At 37.6% G+C, this 21,453-nt stretch overlaps 3 protein-coding genes across 4 annotated transcripts; all 3 read right to left on the reverse strand.

The window, feature by feature from the left end:
* Positions 1 to 119: 119 nt before the first annotated feature.
* On the reverse strand, positions 120 to 3,755 carry LOC121260214 (sister-chromatid cohesion protein 3-like). Its single transcript, XM_041162052.1, has 9 exons — positions 3,652 to 3,755; positions 2,897 to 2,977; positions 2,627 to 2,772; positions 2,425 to 2,540; positions 1,462 to 1,635; positions 933 to 1,094; positions 641 to 841; positions 428 to 565; positions 120 to 329 (listed from the first exon to the last, which is right to left on the reverse strand). Exons 1-9 carry the CDS (start codon positions 3,753 to 3,755, stop codon positions 120 to 122), a joined length of 1,332 nt encoding a protein of 443 aa, XP_041017986.1.
* A 1,042-nt stretch (positions 3,756 to 4,797) lies between these two features.
* LOC121259257 (protein SLOW WALKER 1) lies at positions 4,798 to 6,760 on the reverse strand. Its single transcript, XM_041160777.1, has one exon. It carries the CDS (start codon positions 6,565 to 6,567, stop codon positions 4,996 to 4,998), a length of 1,572 nt encoding a protein of 523 aa, XP_041016711.1. The 5' UTR covers positions 6,568 to 6,760; the 3' UTR covers positions 4,798 to 4,995.
* A 3,018-nt stretch (positions 6,761 to 9,778) lies between these two features.
* On the reverse strand, positions 9,779 to 20,449 carry LOC121259253 (sister-chromatid cohesion protein 3). Of its 2 annotated transcripts, none has more exons than XM_041160759.1 (23): positions 20,181 to 20,449; positions 19,854 to 20,076; positions 18,578 to 18,690; positions 18,245 to 18,337; positions 17,906 to 18,069; positions 17,577 to 17,813; positions 17,344 to 17,488; positions 17,064 to 17,242; positions 16,795 to 16,940; positions 16,581 to 16,708; positions 15,617 to 15,790; positions 15,088 to 15,249; positions 14,796 to 14,996; positions 14,584 to 14,721; positions 14,282 to 14,485; positions 13,973 to 14,117; positions 13,138 to 13,271; positions 12,864 to 13,001; positions 12,077 to 12,342; positions 11,659 to 11,783; positions 11,024 to 11,314; positions 10,239 to 10,311; positions 9,779 to 10,118 (listed from the first exon to the last, which is right to left on the reverse strand). In XM_041160759.1, the coding sequence occupies exons 1-22, from the start codon at positions 20,226 to 20,228 to the stop codon at positions 10,298 to 10,300; spliced, it is 3,468 nt and encodes a 1,155-aa protein (XP_041016693.1). In that variant the 5' UTR covers positions 20,229 to 20,449; the 3' UTR covers positions 9,779 to 10,118; positions 10,239 to 10,297. The 2 variants fall into 2 exon arrangements, with proteins under 2 accessions (XP_041016693.1, XP_041016694.1); XM_041160760.1 differs by having other exon boundaries at positions 13,138 to 13,244; positions 20,181 to 20,448.
* Between the last annotated feature and the right edge of the window lie 1,004 nt (positions 20,450 to 21,453).

The raw sequence follows: 21,453 nt of genomic DNA on the forward strand, positions 1-21,453 counted from the left end.
TTGTTTCAAGGTTGGTGAACCATTCTCTATCTATCTGATTTGGGGAGTTTGTGTTCGAAATACCATTTCATGCAAATGAAGAAATGCCTCTGATCCGACCATGATCACTCTAGGCAGCACTACCTTTTCGTTCCTAGCTGATTTCCATTTTTACCCACTTTCTCCCCTTCAGCGTAGGTGTTGAGAGAGTACTGAAGTAGCTCAAAAAAGGTACTGCGCTTAGATAATAGAGAAGATAAAGATGCTTCAGACACAGTTTCGCTATTTACAATGGAGTGCAGACACCACGCCAAATGCAAATACATGTTCAGAAGAAGAAAACTGACAACCTGTGCCAGCATGAGCAGCAAATGATTATATATAAATGTAACAAAGTGAGTAAGAGAAACAAATGTCTGATTCTTCCGCAAGCTAAGACTTGACACACCTCATCTTCCATATTTCTAAACCTAGTGAGAACCATGACAATACCGTCATATAAGCTCTCAATAGGCACGGCCCTTGACAAATGAAGCTCATACAACCTTTTCGAATTTACAAGAAGTGAATATTCATCGTCACCATCCTGCAGGGCTGAAACATATCACATTTTACCCACCACAAATCAAGGAAAAAAAGAATGATTATTACTGAAGCATACCGCTACTTCTTTGATTGCAGCTTTAAGTTTAGCAATAAGTTCATCCTCCAGTTCCTTTAATTTATTACGAGCAAAATCCTGCAGCTCCCCTTGACTCTCGGTGGAGCAAAAGCTAAAAGCCCTCACACAAGATCTCAGTGCCTCCTTCTCACCATGCTTAAAAAATGCCTCTTTCATAAGCTGAAGGACATTTTTAAAATTCTGAAAGGTAAAGCCTGTAAGCTTTTGCTTTGAATTTTAAGTTGTACAAATATCAAACAAACCGACAGGCACAAGAAATTCTGTGGCCCACCTGCTCCTGTCTCTTTAAGGAATAAAGCTCAAGATTCATTTGTAAAATAATCTCAACTAGTGATGGCATTTTTGCTTTGTCTGCCACGAATTTGCGTAAGAGCAATGGATAGTTCTTCATCATGGCAACAGTAATATCCCGTCTGTTGTTTTCAAATATTTCCTGACAATTGGAACAGAAGTAATTCAGAATGGTGTCCTAATATATGGTGTCCATGATAAACTGCATAAACTGAATTTCCAAAAGAAAACCAGTTTATTTAGTTCAATTTTTACTGACGTGGAACTTCACCCACGAAGACCCACCTCTAGAGAGTAAGCCCAAAAACACAAATCCACTCGCCATAATCGTGTATCAAAACCAATTTACTTTCTTAATAACACCTGATTATACAAAAAATGGATATTTTGGTACAAAACATGCTGTATTCTACTATAGTGCACAAAACATATTTAGAGCTGGCAATATGAAAAAGGTATATGAAGGTATTTGAGCAAAACAGGAACAAAATGCATGAGGAATTACACACTTTTTGAGCTTTAGGGTAATATTGCTTCCGATTATCAGTAGCAGGGACAATCCTCTCTCCAGCAGCCTTTTTGACAGATGCACAAAGAAGCCGAACCAAGTTTGTTGCATCCTCATCAGTAAGCTCAATCAACGGATTCTCATCCAAGAGAATGGAGACAATACACTTCAAATCCTGCAAGTGAAAAATCAACTACCATTATAAAGTGACCCAAGAAATTCAAGAGAAAGTTAATACTATTAGAAGATTTCATTATAAATCTAATCTAATTTATTATATACTGCACCACAACAGTGTCTTCTCTAAGTTCCACTCCAGAAATTTGTTGAATAGAAATGCCAACATAGAAAGTAACGCGCAGCTTAAAGGTGACCCAACCCCAACTGTCACAAGTTTAACACGCTGACCAAAACCATAACCCTCTGAGAATAAAAGTTGACCAACCCAAGTGGCTCTGCATCCCAGTTGGACAAGTTGGTGCAGCTACAACTTCCACCAGATCCTACATACATTGTGATCCCTAATGCTTCAAATATAATGTACAAATTAAATTTGAAATTACTCAACCAGGTATACATGAAAAACCAATATAAAGTTGTTTGGAAAAAAATATAAAGTTTCAGCATAAAAGAGAATTTTGTTTTCGAAAAAACACCAAAGCAGAAGAAAATATAAATGAAATCCATTAGAGCTACTTCAAATTTGGGACATAAAACTGCATTAATTCAATGTCGTCCTTGTTGCATGGTATGCTCAAAAAAAGAAGCTTGGTTCTAAACTTGCAATAAATTTTTAATGCAACTGAAGTTTGGGATCAAAGTACAGCCATGCCAAAATAGAAATATCAATGCCTACCCAACTGCATGTCAAGTAAAGTCAGCAAATCCTGACCCAGTCAGGTTCGCAAATCACACTCTCCCACCCACCCACCCATAGCCTACAATGTGAGTCATAAAAACATACCTTCATAGCCTTCATATACTCCCAATCATCATCAATGACGTAAATGCTTAAAATTGGATCTCTCAGAATTTGCAGCATTCTGCCAAGATGGACCTCTGAAGAACTGCTATCATCGCCTAGAATGAAAATAGTAGTCATCATAGTGAAAGTTGATAGAATCATAGCATACACATGAAACTAGAGAATCAAGGAAGACTAAAACCTTTTAAATCAGACTGGGAAGTACTAAACTTTTGAGCAATCAGATGATCACAAACTAATGCTCCTATGGCATGCCTGATTTCTGGTGGATCATCAATCAGTAAATCATAGAGAGGACCCAAGTCATGATCTGGTATAAGTTGATGTCTGCAACAGATAGCAGCCAATTCTCAGTGCATGAGTTTTGCATAAACAGTCACCAAGGGGAAAAAATGATTTATTGTTTACTGTTAACATTGAATTTTTCAAAAGGTTGATCGACAAGTATCACCTTAGTAGTTGTTTTACAAGTTCTATGGCACAAACAGCAACAGAAACATCAATGTCGTCAGCAAGCTCAATCATCAGATTTCTGTAAGAAGAACAAATTACAGATCATTATAAGGGCCCATGAATGTGTCATGGATGGTTTTGAACGGTTTGCTCAGGGACAGTTGATAACCCTTTTTTCTGCGACGAACTATTGTGGAACGTAAAATTGCTTTGGGATTTCTCCTCTTCGAGTGCAAGTATACGTGATCTCATGCTTCATATATATGTAGGGACGGCGAACTTGGAAGGGGGTTGGTTGTGGTTCCAAAATTAATTCATCCCTTACCACCACCACTTCAGTCTCCAGAGACATCTCCTGAACATGTCATTGAGGACACGTGGATGCAGGTGGGTTTTTGACTTACAAATGTTTGAATTGTGCCTTTGTATATGAGGAAATCTGAAAAATTATGAATTCTATTGACCGGCTTGTGTGATACTCTATGTTCTGGTGCTCTGCAGGAGCTTAACATTCAAAGACCACCAACTCCTACTCGTGGTCGACCACAGCCTGACCTTGACCGGAGCTCACTTGCATATATATAATGTTACCTGACAAAGTTGTGTAATTTACAACATGTCAGAGTGCCAATTATGCATCTCTGACAGGTTTGACCCACGCAGGATCATATAAGTTTTCCAACCATGGCCGATATGCTGTGTTGCATTGTGAAAATATGAGTTGCAGAAGATAAAGCATTGTCTATTGTTCACATAGCTCGAGAATGGTAGAAGATGTAGCAGTTAACCAATTGCTCATAGTCTCCAGGTTTGTCATATATGTACAATTTAGAAGGTGAAGAGGCTGCAGCCACCATACAGAGAACTTATAGGGAGAGTTTGTTTAGCAACCGTGTATTGTAATATAAACTATAATATACAATTAATTCCTTTATATCGTCTAATTGCTTTTGATGATGCAATTTTCAGAAAAAAAAAGTTCGGACTGGCGAGTATGTATGGTCGGTCTCCACTAACACAACAGTTATTTAAGGTTGTCAAATTTTGGTTTGGGAGTTAACTAAAGAAGGCTTTTTTAGTTGTTCAAAGATGTGTTCTTTTATAGTAGCTATTGCTCACAATTTTATGTTACCTGCAGCGCAGTCGTGAGTCCAAGTCCAACCATTTATAGGTTTGTCATACATGGGATATTCATTCTTATTGCAGACCAGCATTGATGATGGGATAGACGTATTTGCTCATTGAATGATTTCTTTTTATTTTTTATTTTAAAAAACGGACCATTTAAGAGCAAAACCTTCTTTCTTGGAGCAACTCAGCCCAAGCCCTGCAGTAAATTACATTACAGTTCTACAGAATATGTAGTGTTTGGTCTGTTCTGTGCTAAGATAAGAGCTCGAATTCAAAACCATCCTTACACAATTAAAAAACCTAAACGTGGAAGTTTGTAAATCATTGTCTAATTTACTTCTTTTTATCACTCTCTATTTATTTTTGTCTGTTACGATCAAGTTTTATCACTCTGTAGAAGAGCCCTTATTGCATCATGGCATCCAGCTAAAACGATACCTTCTCAAACTATCGAAAAATTGCAATAATACCCAATAATCAAAATTCTGCTGTAGTGTTTTTTTTTTTTGGAAGTGGTAATTTTATGATGCAATATCTCAAAAATAGCAATTTGGACACCATTGCAGAAGAGGTGACAATTTAGGAACGAAAAGGTAGTGCTGCCTAGAGTGATCATGTTCGGATCGGGGGCATTTACTCCGTACGTAAAATTGTAAATGCATGTAGTATTATTACTCATAGTAAAAATACACCACCTATTATTATGTTGTACATTCTGAGATCATAGAAGAACACAACCTAAAAGGTATCGAATAACAATGTCAATGGAAAAGAACGACTTTGATATGATAAATCTTAACAAGTAACTAAAGTTCCTCATAAAATTGAAAAGAAAACACAGTAAATTCTCATGAAACAAAATTGCAGAATTTTCAGTTGGCATGAAAACAAAGCTGTAAGCAGGTACAAAAATAATACAGCTACATCATAAAACAGGGAAATGCAATCAATATAAGTGTCATGTTTTCATCTCCTCCCAGCTATCCTCAACAAAGGAGAAATGATACCCTGTATCTCTTGCAATGAGTGTTGTATCCGTATCTCCTCCTCAACAGACCGCTTAAGGTTTCTAATTTGATCCTTTAAGGCCTCAGAACATCTAATATCTTCAATCCGCATTTCAAGCACCTTCTTCGTCAACCCCATCAACAAACCAGAGTATCTTGGCACCGTTGTGTACTTATGCAAGAACATCAACAACAATCCAAGCTCCTCATTGTCCAAATTCTCAACACATTTGAGCAATTTCCTCCTTGCCACCAATTCCTCCATCACTGCAACCACGTTCTCTGGATTCTTGCCGTCTAACACCGACACCAAAGCCTCTTTATGCCTAAACTTCTTAAGCAACTTATCATGCTCTGCCAACTTCAGCTTTTTTGGCCTCATTACCACATAATCCCCCTCCTTTGGCTTCTCCCCCTGCCCTCTCTGAAAATAGCGAAAATACGAAGGCCTCATAACCCTTCTCTCCTCCTGCCCTAAGCTCCAAAAACTCCTTACACCACTCTCCACATTCTCCTCCTTTGTTTTCTTCTTCCCAACATACAGTACCCCATTAGAACTACCAATCACTCTCATCCCACAATCTGGCGAAAACCCAATTGACATAAGTGGTGCCGGGAACCGCATGGAATGTGTGATTTTCATCCTACCATAATCAAAAACTTTCATATACCCATCCAATCCCACACTCAAAACCCTATTCTCCCTCCCCTCTTCTCCACTCTCCTTCCCAGCTCTCCCTGCACAAATGGAAGTAACTGTCTTGGTATGACTCTCCATTGAAAAAACCAGTCTCCCACCGCCAATCAAATCCCATATCTTAACCGAATTCCCACCTGCCGTAGCAACTAGCCCCCCAGAAGGCAAAAATATCACATCCTCAATGGGTTTTCCATGGTTCACCTCCAAAACCGATTTGGAATCGGCTACTCTCACATCCCATAGCTTAACCGTATGATCATATGATCCAGTCACACACAATTCATGACTAACAGGTGAAAAATCACCACTACGTACATAATCCTTATGTCCCTGAAGCTCTAATATTGGTGTCTCGGTGGCGACATCCCAGTACTTAACGAGGGCATCGTCGCCGCCAGAGACCAAATGGAGCTTATCATGAACTGGGTATTTGACAAAACGTACCGGGCGTGTGTGGGACCGGAGTTTACGCAGTGGGGTCCGGGTTTTGACATCGAATACTTTAATTAGTCCGGAGAGATCCGAGGCGGCAATCAAGAGGCCGTCACAGCGAAAGGAGGCGGAGGAAACGACGTCGGAGAAAGAGGAGATAGTGGAGGAGGGAGAGAGCGTCTGTGGGCTGAAGAGGGTAAGCGAGGTCGAGTAGGTGGCGGCGAAGGGGTGTGGAGTCGTGGGAGAGAAGGTGAGGGAGGTGACAGAGGAGATGAGGTTTGGGATTTGGTGGGTTTTGAAGGAGGACCAGTACTTGGACTCTGGGGTTTGCTTGGGGGTTCTGGGTTTGGGTTTGAGCTTGGGTTTCACAGGTTTAAAGCTTGAACTTGGTTCCGCCATTGAAGGAGGGTTGTGGAAGCTCAAAAAAGTTGCGCTAGGGTTTTTAGATACGGGAACAAGATGTTACACATCTGGCCGTAGGTGTTGTGAGGGTTGGGTGCAGCGGCATGAAGAGAGAAGTGAAAGGGAAGCTTGCGAAGTGGAATGTCGTAAGCCAAGTCTAGGGTTAGAAGGAGAAGACGCTGGAGTGTTCTGTGACCGTTGATCTGAGGAAAGGCTGAGATTATGCCAGCACATTAAAAGTGAAGATAAAGACTAGTGTTCTAGAAGATGTATTTCGGAAGAGGAGCCCGTTTTGAAGACATGTACACAGAGAGAGAAAGAGAGAGGTAACGCCTACCGTTATCGAGCTCGGCAATGGGCGGAGTCGACAGCAAATCTCAAGCACCCGTGATGGTGTACGACTAGGAAAGCCCACTGAGAATGACCGGCGTGAGGAGTCTCGGCAGCAACCCAAAATCCACAACCCACACAATTTCAGCAACAAACATCCAAGAAGAAAAATCGTGAAAGAGGGCGAGAGAGTGAGAGTAAGTTTGTTATGAGAATGTGAGGGTGAGGGGAAGATGCAGATGATTGAGCAACGGAAGGGTAAGTGGGGGGAAATGGGATTTCGTAGGAGAGCAAATGCGGAAGAAGGGTTAACGGGGAGGAGGGGATTTCGGGATGAAAGAAACTGTGAGAGAGAGAGACAGAGAGCGCGTCGGGGGTGGGGAGAAACAGAAGGGAAGAAAGCATCCCTGGCCATACGGCGTCGTTTGCTAGGGTCTTCGAAGGCACGGCGTCGTTTGGCTCATGAAATGGAGCTCGTTCGGCTCTGGGCGTTACATGATGGAAAAAAACACACAATTCTCTTCCTACCTATGAAGGAAGAGGTATTCATTTGAATCCACATTTGGAAGCAGCCAAGCTAGGCTTAACGGCAGTTTCTCTTAATTAAATGCCATCCCTCCTTTACTTGCTTCATCTGTAGTTCTTCTTGCAGTGAACCAAGAAAAGGGAATGGCTTTGTTCATGTCTTGCAAAGTTTCAGAATGTTAGGAATACTGTGTCTTGCAAAGTTTCCATGGTCGGGGATCGGAGGAGTAAAGAGGATGGCTTTGTGCAATTTTGAGTTCAAGGCATCTACAAATGCTGCTGCCGAGAATCAATGGCTCGACTTTTGGTTTAGTTATGGTCAAAGTATGTCAAGTCAACAAAAAGTTTTTTTTTTTTTTAAATAAAAGCAATGGGATTTTTGCCCAAGCCTTCAACAATTTATACAAATGATTTCGAAACTCCATGCCTTAAGCCGCAATAACCATCTCACAAAGTCCAAAATTTGTCCCAAAATTCACCTCTCTTATTATACAAGTAGAATAATAATACGGAAGGAAAAATGCACGTTGAAGTTACCTACGAAGCTGAGTAGAGAGAGCTCAAAACTCATGAGCAGAGGAGCGACGTTGGGCAGACCGAGGAGCCAACGAGGGGTGGCGCTAGAGCTGGACAGAGGGAGGGGCGTCGCAGGGTGGTGCTTGGCAGAGGGCGGGAGGGAGGGGCGACGCGGGTGGGGGGAAAGTGCAGACGGAACGCGGGGTTGGAGATGGGAAGAGGAGGTCTACTGGGCATTTCAAGGGTGAAATTTGAGAGAGGGAAAGAAAATGTATTTGCATCAGCCCATAGTCACAGCACAAAGCACGTAAAAAAAAATTAAAATAAAAAAATAATGTGAGGTGTGCTGCGGTTATAGGCTGATGCATAGAAATGCTCTGTGCTTTTTTATACAAAGAGAAATTGGTCATTTTATTAGGGGTGTGATCCGGCTTATATAAAATAGTGGTCTCCAGAATTTTTCATTAAGATGCTAAAAATTATGAAATTTAAAATTTGAGTTTAAAAAGAAAACTGATAAAATTGGTCTTGTATGTAAAATTGTAAGTATATGTAACACTATTCAAGTATAAATAACATTTTTATTTTATTATATTATCAAAGGCCAAATTTTGAAATTGAGATGTGGATGGGAAGCTTTCACAAATGAACTTTGCCTTTACAATGAGGATGGGTTGTTTCAGCGCTATCATATACTTGATGTTCCATTTACATGAGTTCCACTTACTAGTTCATGCAAACCTGGCTGTTTTATTGTGAATCTGGATTTATATATCTGATTGCCGATTGCTTTTAAGTCTTATGTATCTATCAGCCATTACACTTTTTTTTCATTTTGGGGGGGGGGGGGGGGGGGGGTTTAGGAGAGCAAGCCAGAAGACGGAAGGTAGCAGGGACCAACAGAAGTAAATTGTGGTAAGAAGTATGAAACAGGTGGCAGGTGAAAAATTAAAAATATTAGGTATTTGAAAGTTATTTTCTTGGCCCTTTTTATTTGTGGGGAAGATGCTGCTCACGCGTGTGCGATAAACACAAATTTAAAGCTTCTAATATAGAATCACTTTTAATGGTATGTAAAAATAGTGAGATGATCTCAGATGATCTGTGAATAATAATAATAAAATATTAAATAATAATAAAAAATAGATAAAATAATAATAATAAAATAATAAATAGTAATAGAGTGATCTTAGATCACTCCACTACCAAATCACATCCTTAAGCACCTATGACTACCTTTATAACCCTACCTATTCCTTAAGTTACACATGTTCGAATTGAGGTGTCCTAAACAAGTGATATCCTCTTAAATTTCCCCCTCAGAACATGAGATGTTCCAATATCATATCCACCTACATCTACACCATAATCATTAAAAGACTCGTCAATTTAAAACTTGCCTTAAAAAAAGCCCAATTTTAACGAGTAGTTTGCCAGTGTAGAACTTAACATCCATGACTACTTTTAGATAGGTTATTCGATTTTCCAATATGGGTCGGGTTACACTAAGGGCTTCGTTTGAAAAAAAAATTCATCCCAAAATTATCATTTCATCTACTCCCCAAATATCACTCGAACACAAATACTTTCAGACTAATCATTACAATTTTACTAAACTTTCAAATAAAAAATAAATACAATTCAAATTTTCAAATCCCCAAACAAAAATAATATTCTAACAATATTTTAACTCTATAATTTTTTTATTCAACTTTTTCTCTCATTTCTCATAACCCCATAAAACATCAAGTTTTTCTTCTGTTTACTGAATTATGGTCGGCGGTTCTGTTCACGTCGACCAGTTTCTGGTATGAGCCATCATTGACAAGGCAAAACATACACCCAAACCAACTCAGCTTACTTCCGTAATAAAGCTACAAGAGTCTACTACATCCATGGATCATGTTTCAATTGTTTCATACCAGATTTAGGCCAATGCCGATGGAGTATTAAAAAGGAGCGAGCGAAAGCCGTAAACTAGAATCGAGTTATCCTTGAAGATAAGACATATTGGACATGTCACAGACCAACTCCACAATTTTTCCTCGTCTGGTTTTCACAACATAAAACAAAACAAAGAAAGAGAAGAGCTGCTTCAAGGCTTGGAATTATGGGGTAGTCCGTCTTTCCCAGAAATCTCGGCTTTGCATTTGATCAACACTTTAATTAGAGATTACTTAACAATGCAGTTCAGCTATAAAGGCAAAAACATGGAAGTAACCTAAACAAAGATGAGCCAGAGCATACTGTTACAGATGGTACGGCTCCAAAGCCTCTTTTTTTTTTTTTTTTCCTACTTGGACCTATGCTGCCGTAGCTTGCTTGTATAAACAAGTCTGAAGTGTTCTTCTAGTCACTAGCTGGAGGCCCCTGCTCAAAGAAAAGATCAAATGGTCAAACAGAAAAAACTAAATATGATCAGCACAAATTATCAACTAAAATCTCTCAATTCAGAAACAATACATGAGCTTTTGATAAAGTTAAAAGCATAAACTACATTCCTTGTAGCACTCAGGAAAAAGAGGGATCACAAAAAGCAATATTTTTCAATCGCTAACTAATTGAAAGGGCTAGCCATTGCAATTGAAAAGTCAATATTCTTCAGTTGACTAACTATTTATCAGAGGTAATTTATTCAAGCAGAGAAGATATCATGATGTAGGATGGCTGCTCCATTTTATCATTAGCCAACCATGATGAAATTTTTGTACTTCGTGTGCGCATTTTGAGCTCTTTAACGAGCAAGGCACTAAGTTCTCATAAACATCAGGTTTAATATTAACAGATAAAATGCATATCAGTGGTTACATTTTTTTTATAGGTAAACAAGAAGTTTTATTTATAAGAAGCGTATCAGTGGTGGCATATTACCAACCAGGCTACCATTTTGCTCAGGTGGTACCTTAGTCTAACAGTAGTGCACCTTGAATGTGTGCTGACTGAATAATCATAAGTTGCAAACAGAAAAGCAAAACCTCCTCTCAAAGTGAAAAATGTACACAAAAGTTGAATCACTTTTTTCTTAGCCGATGAACACACAAAAAATGAAGCATATTCAGCAGAGGACAAAACGATTCCATACCTGATGTCGATGCAGCTACATTATCTCTTGCTCTTCCAGAATCTCTTGTCCTTGTCCGGCCTTTGTTTTCCTCTTTTGAAAGTCTCAATGCTCTCAACTTGGATGATGGCCTAACTGAACGTATCAAAGGAGCATCTTCCTCTTCCTCTTCATCTTGAGCATCTTCTCGGTCGGATGCACTAATTGAATCCTCTTCACTTGAACTGTGCTCATCAAAAAGTCTCTTTCCCTCTATATTACGCCGCTTAGGGGGACGACCCCTGCGCCTTACGGTGGCCCCTTCTTTCTCCTCTGCAAATCAATATATTAGTCTCACCCTCATAACTCTCATAGGCAAAAGATATATACACAACGATCAATAATTTTAAATGATTACATAATAACTTAAAAATAAACAAGTGTTTGCATGTGATTGTGAGAGAGAGGGGGGGGGGGAAGAAGAACGAAGAATAATGATAAATAAGAAAACAGCTTAATGAGATGCTTATTTTTTACCACTACAAAAAAGAATTGCTTATTGTTTAGCAAAAGGAAAGTTTTTTAAAGTAACAGTTATTGAGCAAAAAATGCTCAATAACGAGAAGTTACACACTTTAGATCTAGAGGGAAGCATTGAAAGTATATTACAGTGGTACCTTGAAAACCTTCATTCTTTGCATACTTCTCTCGTAAACTGTCAACAAATGTGTGGTAGGGGCGCCAGCCACTGGGATCTTCATCTGTATTTACATTCTCTGTACGTTTTTGGACATCCTTGATACTGTTTGCAAAGCAATTAGTGTCAAAGTGTGTCATATTGGAACTTTAATCTGAAATTATATTAGATTCCTACATTAAAAGAAAAAAAAAAAGAGAGAGAAGAAGAGAAAACTGTTATTCGTCACCCTTTTAACCATCATCCTCTCAACATCCCTTAATGTAACATCAAATGATTGGTAGACGAGTGAAATATAACAAATAATTTTTCAATCATTTAGTGCCACATCATAAGATGATAAGAACGATGAATAAAAGGATGATGAGTAGCATTACTCAGAAACAAATAACTCTTACATGTCGAGCACATCAGGTGTAGGAAGTTTGGATACGAAATGGAGGACGGCGCCTTCCAAAAATGACAACTGCTTCGGAGCATCTACAAAAGCATATTCAATACCGTCCTTGACAATTTTTAGGATGTCTGATCTATGCTTATTCCGAGCAGTGCCCATGAATGTTCCAGACAGCCGAGTAGCCAGCTCTTTACACTCGAGAAAAGACTTGCTAGTCAAGGGTTCGTCCTCACTTAAGGAAAGTTCCGCCATATACCGATGGAAGGCCTGTTTGAATCCAGAATAGGATGCTTTTAATAGTACTTAAAATAGCAGATCCATAATAGGATGCTTTCAATATTATCTAAATAACTAAAAACACGTAGACTACATAAATTAGAGGAAGGGACACTACCTTTCCCCTAACCTAACTAAATCCCAAAAAAGTTATCTGTACATCATCTCAAAGCAAGAAGTCCAGAGGGACTTGTGGCACCATTTTAACTTTGCTCATAACTTACCTAACAATAAAAAATGGATAAAAATTGAAGCTGAAAATAAAAAATACTGAAGCTAACGATTCAGAGGAGAGCTGAGATGAAAGGCAAAATTAGAAAAATCATATCACAAACTAAATCTCCTTTAGTATTTTCTCCATGAATCTCATTTTTATGGATCAACACGCTAAGAAAATGCAAGAAAGTCCCATTTTCATTCACCAAGTAAATTAAGACCATCTGTACATTAGAACATATTAGTCAGCATCTTAGATTAGATGAAATTCCTCGACCCAAAGTCATTATTCTCACCCTTTTCAGTGCTTCAAGAAAGATATTGGAAAGGTCATGATCTTTTTTCTTTAGAACAGTGATCAGATGCTTAACAATTTCTGCCACACCCGTTCCATGCATAACGAAATGAGATATAATCTCAGGACCGAGATATTCCTGCATTAATAATTGACAGCTCAGGATCACACAGATATCATACATGCAGAAAAAAATTGTCAACAGGTTTATCCCAAGTGCGACAAATAATCATACTCAAAAGACAAAACAGAGGACAAAACAGAACCATGTTCACCTTAGGAACTGCATCCCCAGCAACCAACTTTGCAGCAGCAATCATGACTGCATCTCTATTTGTCTCCTCAACATACTCTTTGTTCACCTCTTCATCTTCTGTCTCGTCTGTAAGAAATGTGCAGGAATAAGAATCTAGATTTCTAAACATGGAAATCCAAATAAGTACAGCAGGGAACAAAGCTGGTAATCGTATCTTCTAAGTATCAACCTTGATCAAATTATTAAGTCCATAACTGTTGTTGAGTCTAGAACCCAAACACAAACAAGAAGCAGTACACTAGAAGTATCAAAATTCCTGATGATACCAGTTTTTTAACAAAATGTTCAATTCAATTTTACAAACCAGCAAATGAGCATTTAATTAGGATGAGATAAACTATGATAAGGCACCACTTGATCGAGATTGATAGGACATCACTCATTTTCTCATGTATCAATAGTTTTATAAAAATTTAAACTATTCAATAAATTAAGATAAAATTAAGACAGTCCTACTTGACAAATAAAAATTTCAAAAAGATGAAATTCAGTGTTTCCATAAAATTAACAATGTACTTTTGACCCATACATGTAATGCCATTGATTGTTCAAATCTCAGGAAAAATGCAAAAGACTCTCACCTACATTGTTTTTAGATCTATTCCTTATCGAAAAAGAAAATGAAACCCATCCAAAAAGATCTATTTGAATGTATTGTATCAATAAACAATCCCACAAAAATATGTAAAAACGAGTGACAGCATAGCCTTTCAATCTTGATGTGATCTATCATAGTTATTCCAATCATAGCACCATACTACTAGCCAAAAGAGGAAGCAAAAATGTTGAGTCACCTGAAATGTTGAGCTGCTGTTCACAAAGTTTCCAGAACTTTTGAAGAGTAGAAGCCTCAGGACAATATCCTAGTCTTTCCAGCTTCGTAGAAGAATAATTTGTCTTTCTAAACAAAAACCATGCTTCGGCAAGTATAGTACAAACCTTGGGCACAGCATACATTTAATTAGACCAAAATTGGGGCTTGCCAAAAAATCCCTTATAAATTTTTTTTTTATAGGTAAAAGTAAATTTTATTGAAATAAGGATAAATATTTTAACTGAGCTGTGGTTTGACATTGATAAAATCAAAGCAATAAAATGCTCACCCTGCAACCTAGCTGATTTCCATTTTTACCCACGTTCTCCCCTTCAGCGAAGGTGTTGAGAAAGTACTGAAGTTGCTCAAAAAAGGTTGTGCGTTTAGATAGTAGAGAAGATAAAGATGCTTCAGAGACAGTTTCGCTATTTACAATGGAGTGCAGACACCACGCCAAATGCAAATACATGTTCAGAAGAAGAAAACTGACAACCTGAGCCAGCATGAGCAGCAAATGATTATTTATAAATGTAATAAAGTGAGTAAGAGAAACAAATGTCTGATTCTTCCGCAAGCTAAGACTTGACACACCTCATCTTCCATATTTCTAAACCTAGTGAGAACCATGACAATATCATCATATAAGCTCTCAATAGGCACGGCCCTTGACAATTGAAGCTCATACAACCTTTTCGAATTTACAAGAAGTGAATATTCATCGTCACCATCCTGCAGGGCTGAAACATATCACATTTTACCCACCACAAATCAAGGAAAAAAGAATGATTATTGCTGAAGCATACCGCTACTTCTTTGATTGCAGCTTTAAGTTTAGCAATAAGTTCATCCTCCAGTTCCTTTAATTTATTACGAGCAAAATCCTGCAGCTCCCCTTGACTCTCGGTGGAGCAAAAGCTAATAGCCCTCACACAAGATCTCAGTGCCTCCTTCTCACCATGCTTAAAAAATGCCTCTTTCATAAGCTGAAGGACATTTTTAAAATTCTGAAAGGTAAAGCCCGTAAGCTTTTGCTTTGAATTTTAAGTTGTACAAATATCAAACAAACCGATAGGCACAAGAAATTCTGTGGCCCACCTGCTCCTGTCTCTTTAAGGAATAAAGCTCAAGATTCATTTGTAAAATAATCTCAACTAGTGATGGCATTTTTGCTTTGTCTGCCACGAATTTGCGTAAGAGCAAAGGATAGTACTTCATCATGGCAACAGTAATATCCCGTCTGTTGTTTTCAAATATTTCCTGACAATTGGAACAGAAGTAATTCAGAACGGTGTCCTAATATAAGGTGTCCATGATAAACTGCATAAACTGAATTTCCAAAAGAAAACCAGTTTATTTAATTCAATTTTTACTGACGTGGAACTTCACCCAGGAAGACCCACCTCTAGAAAGTAAGCCCAAAAACACAAATCCGCTTGCATAATCATGTATCAAAACCAATTTACTTTCTTAATAACACCTGATTATACAAAAAAATGGATATTTTGATACAAAACATGCTGTATTCTACTATAGCGCATAAAACATATTTAGAGCTGGCAATATGAAAAAGGTATATAAAGGTATTTGAGCAAAACAGGAACAAAATGCATAAGGAATTACACACTTTTTGAGCTTTAGGGTAATATTGCTTCCGATTATCAGTAGCAGGGACAATCCTCTCTCCAACAGCCTTTTTGACAGATGCACAAAGAAGCCGAACCAAGTTTGTTGCATCCTCATCAGTAAGCTCAATCAACGGATTCTCATCCAAGAGAATGGAGATAATACACTTCCAATCCTGCAAGTGAAAAATCAACTACTATTACAAAGTGACCCAAAAAAATCAAGAGAAAGTTAATACTATTAGAACATTTCATTATAAATCTAATCTAATTTATTATATACTGCACCACAACAGTATCTTCTCTAAGTTCCACTCCAGAAATTTATTGAATAGAAATGCCAACATAGAAAGTAACGCGCAGCTTAAAGGTGACCCAACCCCAACTGTCACTAGTTTAACACGCTGACCAAAACCATAACCCTCTGAGAATAAAAGTTGACCAACCCATGTGGCTTTGCATCCCAGTTGGACAAGTTGGTTCAGCTATAACTTCCAGCAGATCCTACATAGATTGTGATCCCTAATGCTTCAAATATAATGTACAAATTAAATTCGAAATTACTCAACCAGGTATACATGAAAAACCAATATAAAGTTGTTTGGAAAAAAATATAAAGTTACAGCATAAAAGAGAATTTTGTTTTTGAAAAAACACCAAAGCAGAAGAAAATCTAAATGAAATCCATTAGAGCTACTTCAAATTTGGGACATAAAACTGCATTAATTCAATGTCGTCCTTGTTGCATGGTATGCTCAAAAAAAGAAGCTTGGTTCTAAATTTGCAATAAATTTTTAATGCAACTGAAGTTTCGGATCAAAGTACAGCCATGCCGAAATAGAAATATCAATGCCTACCCAACTGCGTGTCAAGTAAAGTCAGCAAATCCTGACCCAGTCAGGTTCGTAAATCACACTCTCCCACCCAGCCCACCCATAGCCTACAATGTGAGTCATAAAAACATACCTTCATAGCCTTCATATACTCCCAAACATCATCAATGACGTAAATGCTTAAAATTGGATCTGTTGAAAATTCTCTCAGAATTTGCAGCATTCTGCCAAGATGGACCTCTGAAGAACTGCTATCATCGCCTAGAATGAAAATGGTAGTCATCATAGTGATAGTTGATAGAATCATAGCATACACATGAAAATAGAGAATCAAGGAAGACTAAAACCTTTTAAATCAGACTGGGAAGTACTAAACTTTTGAGCAATCAGATGATCATAAACTAATGCTCCTATGGCATGCCTGATTTCTGGTGGATCATCAATGAGTAAATCATAGAGAGGACCCAAGTCATCATCTGGTATAAGTTGATGTCTGCAACAGATAGCAGCCAATTCTCAGTGCATAAGTTTTGCATAAACAGTCACCAAGGGGAAGAAATGATTTATTGTTTATTGTTAACATTGAATTTTCAAAAGGTTGATAGACAAGTATCACCTTAGTAGTTGTTTTACAAGTCCTATGGCACAAACAGCCACAGAAACATCAATGTCGTCAGCAAGCTCAATCATCCGATTAGAAAATCTTTCAGTGAATAGACTAAGAGTTGGCACATTATCATCCGCCTCATAAAGATTTTGCAATGCAAGGACAGAAGCTTTTCTCACCCCAGCATTCTTCAGATTAAAGCAGATAAAAAATGAGCAAAATAAGATTTCTCTAGCATACCAGGAGAATCAAATATTATATTGACATTAATTTACAACTTTTAACTTACTTTATCATTCAGTGTCCACCCTAGATACTTTAAGTACAAATCTTGCAAGAACAGTGAAGGGAATGACAAAATCCATGCCCCAAGTGACTGTATGCATGATGTTCGAATGTTTGGGTCAATGTCTCGGTAACGATGGACAAATAACCTTGCAAAAGAAAGACAAACAAATTAGGAAGACTTCAATAATACCTGCACTAGTGCAGATAAATACATTTCATTGATTCCGATCCTACCCAGTGAATATTTTGCGCATCATCTCCTCTAACACTGTTATGTTTTCATGAGTCATTGAGAACCTTTTATTTAGAGACTCCACACGAGGCCCCTCAGTCCGTTTCTTCTTTTCAGCATCCAACTGTCTACGAGTAGTTTCACGTTGTGAACCAAGCATTTTAGCCACAGTTATGAAGGATGTGACAAGTTGGAGCCCCATCAAAGAAGCAACTTGACGGTAGACTCTTGGAGGAGTGCTGCATGGAAATAAAAGCCAAGGAAACACTAGAGTAAGCTACTTGGAAATTTTAGCATTTAAAATAAAACCATAAAATAGCTGCGAACTTACCAAGATAGTGCGATTATATAGTCCATGCACTTGTCAAACAAAACCTGATCAAATAATGGCCCATGTTGACTCTCACGAATCAAATTGTCCCAGAATAATTCAAGATTGTCTTTAAAGTTCTTATACTCCTTCCTTTTCGAATTTTGATAATCTTCAACTTCTCCCTAAGATTCCAGAGCAGTCAAGCTAAAACTATGGGCAAAAGATCTTGATGCATGAATGTTAATCATTTGATTATCACATCGGATTCTAGTAAAAAAAAATCTTTGAAGATATAAATAAATGGAAGAGTATAAAAAGGAAACAAGAAATAGCAATAATACGGTAAGGTTAGGATACCCTTCTAGCAAGATTGACAAGAGCAACCACAACATCATCGACATCCGTCTCATCCAAGTACTCTCCCTTGATATAGTACTTAGCTCCACATGCCTGAAAAAGTATAAATTTTACGAGTCACAAGACCGAAATATGTTAGTCAAGTCAATAAGGTTTAATGCTCTAATTAATTAGAGACGTGTCCTAATGAATTAGAAAATTCCAACGCACTTCTCTGTTTTAAATTTCTCTAAAAATATTATTTCAGACCGAGTCATATAGTATTTACAAATTCTATCACTTCAATATTTATCTTCTTGATCATAGAGTTGCTTAAAGAAAGCTTCCAGATACCTCAAACAGCATCATCAGGAGCTCAACCATTGCAGGTTTTGGATCTTTTTCATATTGCTCAACCCAAAGCTTTACCACTTGAGGAATAAGTTTGCCATTACCTTTGATGACCTCTGCATAAAAAACCACCAAAATCAACTCAACTTGTCAATATGCATTACCTGGGTCCCAAACAAGAAAATATTACTGCTCACTAAACATATAATGGACACTAATAGAATAATCAGCAACTTAAATAAATTTTAGAAAGAATATGATAGCAATACATACGAGAGGTGAATCTATGGAGACAACTCTGAAAATTGAAGCCCACAACAGTTAAAACAAGACGAGGTTGGATCCTTACGGTATATAGTTTTGATAGAATGCACTAAATAGTTTAATGCATGGGGAACAATCAGAGTAAAGTTGTTCTACCATCACGATAGGTTTCAAATGAGCAATGATCAACAAAGAGAAGTCTCTGGGGATTTTATGATTTGCATGTACCAAAATCGTTTTAGCACAATTAACATTATAATCCTGTAGAATCATGCTTCTAATTAGAAGTTCTTCCCTGTACTTGTCATAAACTATAAGGACCAGGGTGGTGCCATTTGGCCCAAGGGTCATTGGCGTACTTATCGTAAACTTACTATATCTAACAAGAATCTTATGTTGCCAGGCACAGGCATGTGGGTCCAAGTCTTGATAGCGGTCACTTCATGCAAAAATAAAGCCTGAAAGGTACGATTGTACCCAAAGCCCCCTACCCAGAGAACCCGCTTAACTGGGACTCAATAACTGATGACCCTAATAACGAAGAGCCACAGTACTTGCAGAAAATACATCCAAGCTACTCCTCTTCAATGATCTTCTGCAGTCATGGACGCACCCCTTCGTGAACCAACACAGCCGCAATAGCGCTATAATTGGCAAACAAACCACTGGCAGGATAAGTTATTTTCAACTTAGCAGTAATGAAGACCAGTGCTAGCATAACAATTCAAATTATTTCCCACTGACGGTCACACGCAGTCGTACGAAGTAAATTTAATTGTACACTGGAAGAGTAGGGAAAAAACGTACACTGGAAGCTCCCATTGAAGAGCGGCCAAAAAAACTTGTAATAACTGAAGATATTGATTCTATATAAACGTTAGCAACCTACCGATAAAAAAATAGAAACGTTTGCAACCCTAACGGTACATCTTTTGAAGCATTATCCATGTATCAAAGCTATGAGTATAAAAATTTCTGTATACTCTCAAAATTGTAAATTATGTCCAAGTATTACCAATTAAGCTCTGGTCGGTGGCTTTGAAAGCCAAGGCCGAAGTTCCATCGGAGGCACGATTACGCTTAGTCTTAGGAGCAGCGTCCTCGAAATCATCTTCGGGAGAACTCTCTCTGTCCACCTGGTCACTTGCTTCGCTGGCCCGGTCACGGTTCTCAGCACCAGTACCATTTGCCTTACTGGGTCGGTTCTCAGTAGTTTGAGCCTGAGCCCTAGTCCTTTTCTGCTTACTCAAAAAACAATTAGATCAAATTGCATAATGAGAGAGAGAGAGAGAGAGAGAGAGAGAGAGAGAGAGAGAGAGAGAGAAATGGAAATGAAACTCACGGAGCGGCGAGTAGAGGTTTCGGATGGTGGAGCCGGGTCCTCCTCCATGACTTTTTCAAGTGTTTGTGGCCAGAAGATTAACCCTAGAAATCTACACGCACGCACGAAGAGGTTGGGGTTGAGGGACGAGGGTGAAATTTAGCAGACACAGAGAGAGAGAGAGAGGAATGGGGAAATCTCCCGCCAAAGGAAAAGCTAGGGATCCATGGCCAGATTTTAACTAGAGAAATGCTTCTCCTCTCCGTTGTCGGGTCGCAATTCAATATTCGTAATTTTAATACGCGGAAGACTACTTTGCCTCGTAGCTCAAAGTGACTGCTTGAACCCTTTTTTTTTTTTTTTTTTTTACATAATAATTAATAAAATGATTTTAAGTATATTGTTATATTTTTTTATTTTTTAAAAATATTTAAGTATATTAAAAAAAATGTAAATAGAAAAATAAAAAGAAAAAATACACTATCGGTCAAATGAGCAGGTTATTTTAGACAACAGAGTAGCCCGACTCTTTTAATATTCATTTTAACGACTTTCCTTTTTTCATTTCACTCTCTCTGAGTAAGTAGAATTATTAGGAAACGTTTTGGACAATGAGATGAGAGTTTTTTATTTTAAATGTAAGTTTAAAATATTATTTTTTAATATTATTATTATTTTGATATTTAAAAAAATTAAATTGAGATTTGAAAAAGTTGAATTATTTATTATATTTTGTGTGAGAATTTGAAAAAATTATAGTGATAAAATAATGAAATGATAATTTTGTATCCCATCCTACTTACTAAACTTATCTTTAAATATATATTTTTTTTAACGGAGAGAAGTCTTATTTATTTTGATGACTAGAATATTATTATTATTAGAATATTATTTTTTAATATTATTTATTATTGGAGCCTATTTCAGCTCTTTGAATCTTCTATACCTTGGTAACATTTTTAGACCTCGATCACTTACACATGTCTTATGTTTTCCTTATTGTTTGAGTCTTGTATAACGGCTGGTTATGTGTTTCTCTTAATTGTTGTGAAGTCTTCCTGCAAATACTACCTGTTTTTGTACGATAAATATGAAAGATAGGTGGACTATCTTGCTACCAAAGACAGACAAGACGTGAAAAGTTTGTACAGAAGCTTGATTCATTACATATGTAATATGTAGTATTATGCATTGTATTAGTCTAATTAATTGTAATGTATTATTATTTATTTTATTTTTTATAAATTGATATTTTGTATTGTAATGTAAATAATGTAATTTGTAGTATGCATGT

This window comes from Juglans microcarpa x Juglans regia, chromosome 4D, assembly GCF_004785595.1.
Source record: "Juglans microcarpa x Juglans regia isolate MS1-56 chromosome 4D, Jm3101_v1.0, whole genome shotgun sequence".
Lineage (NCBI taxonomy): Eukaryota > Viridiplantae > Streptophyta > Magnoliopsida > Fagales > Juglandaceae > Juglans > Juglans microcarpa x Juglans regia.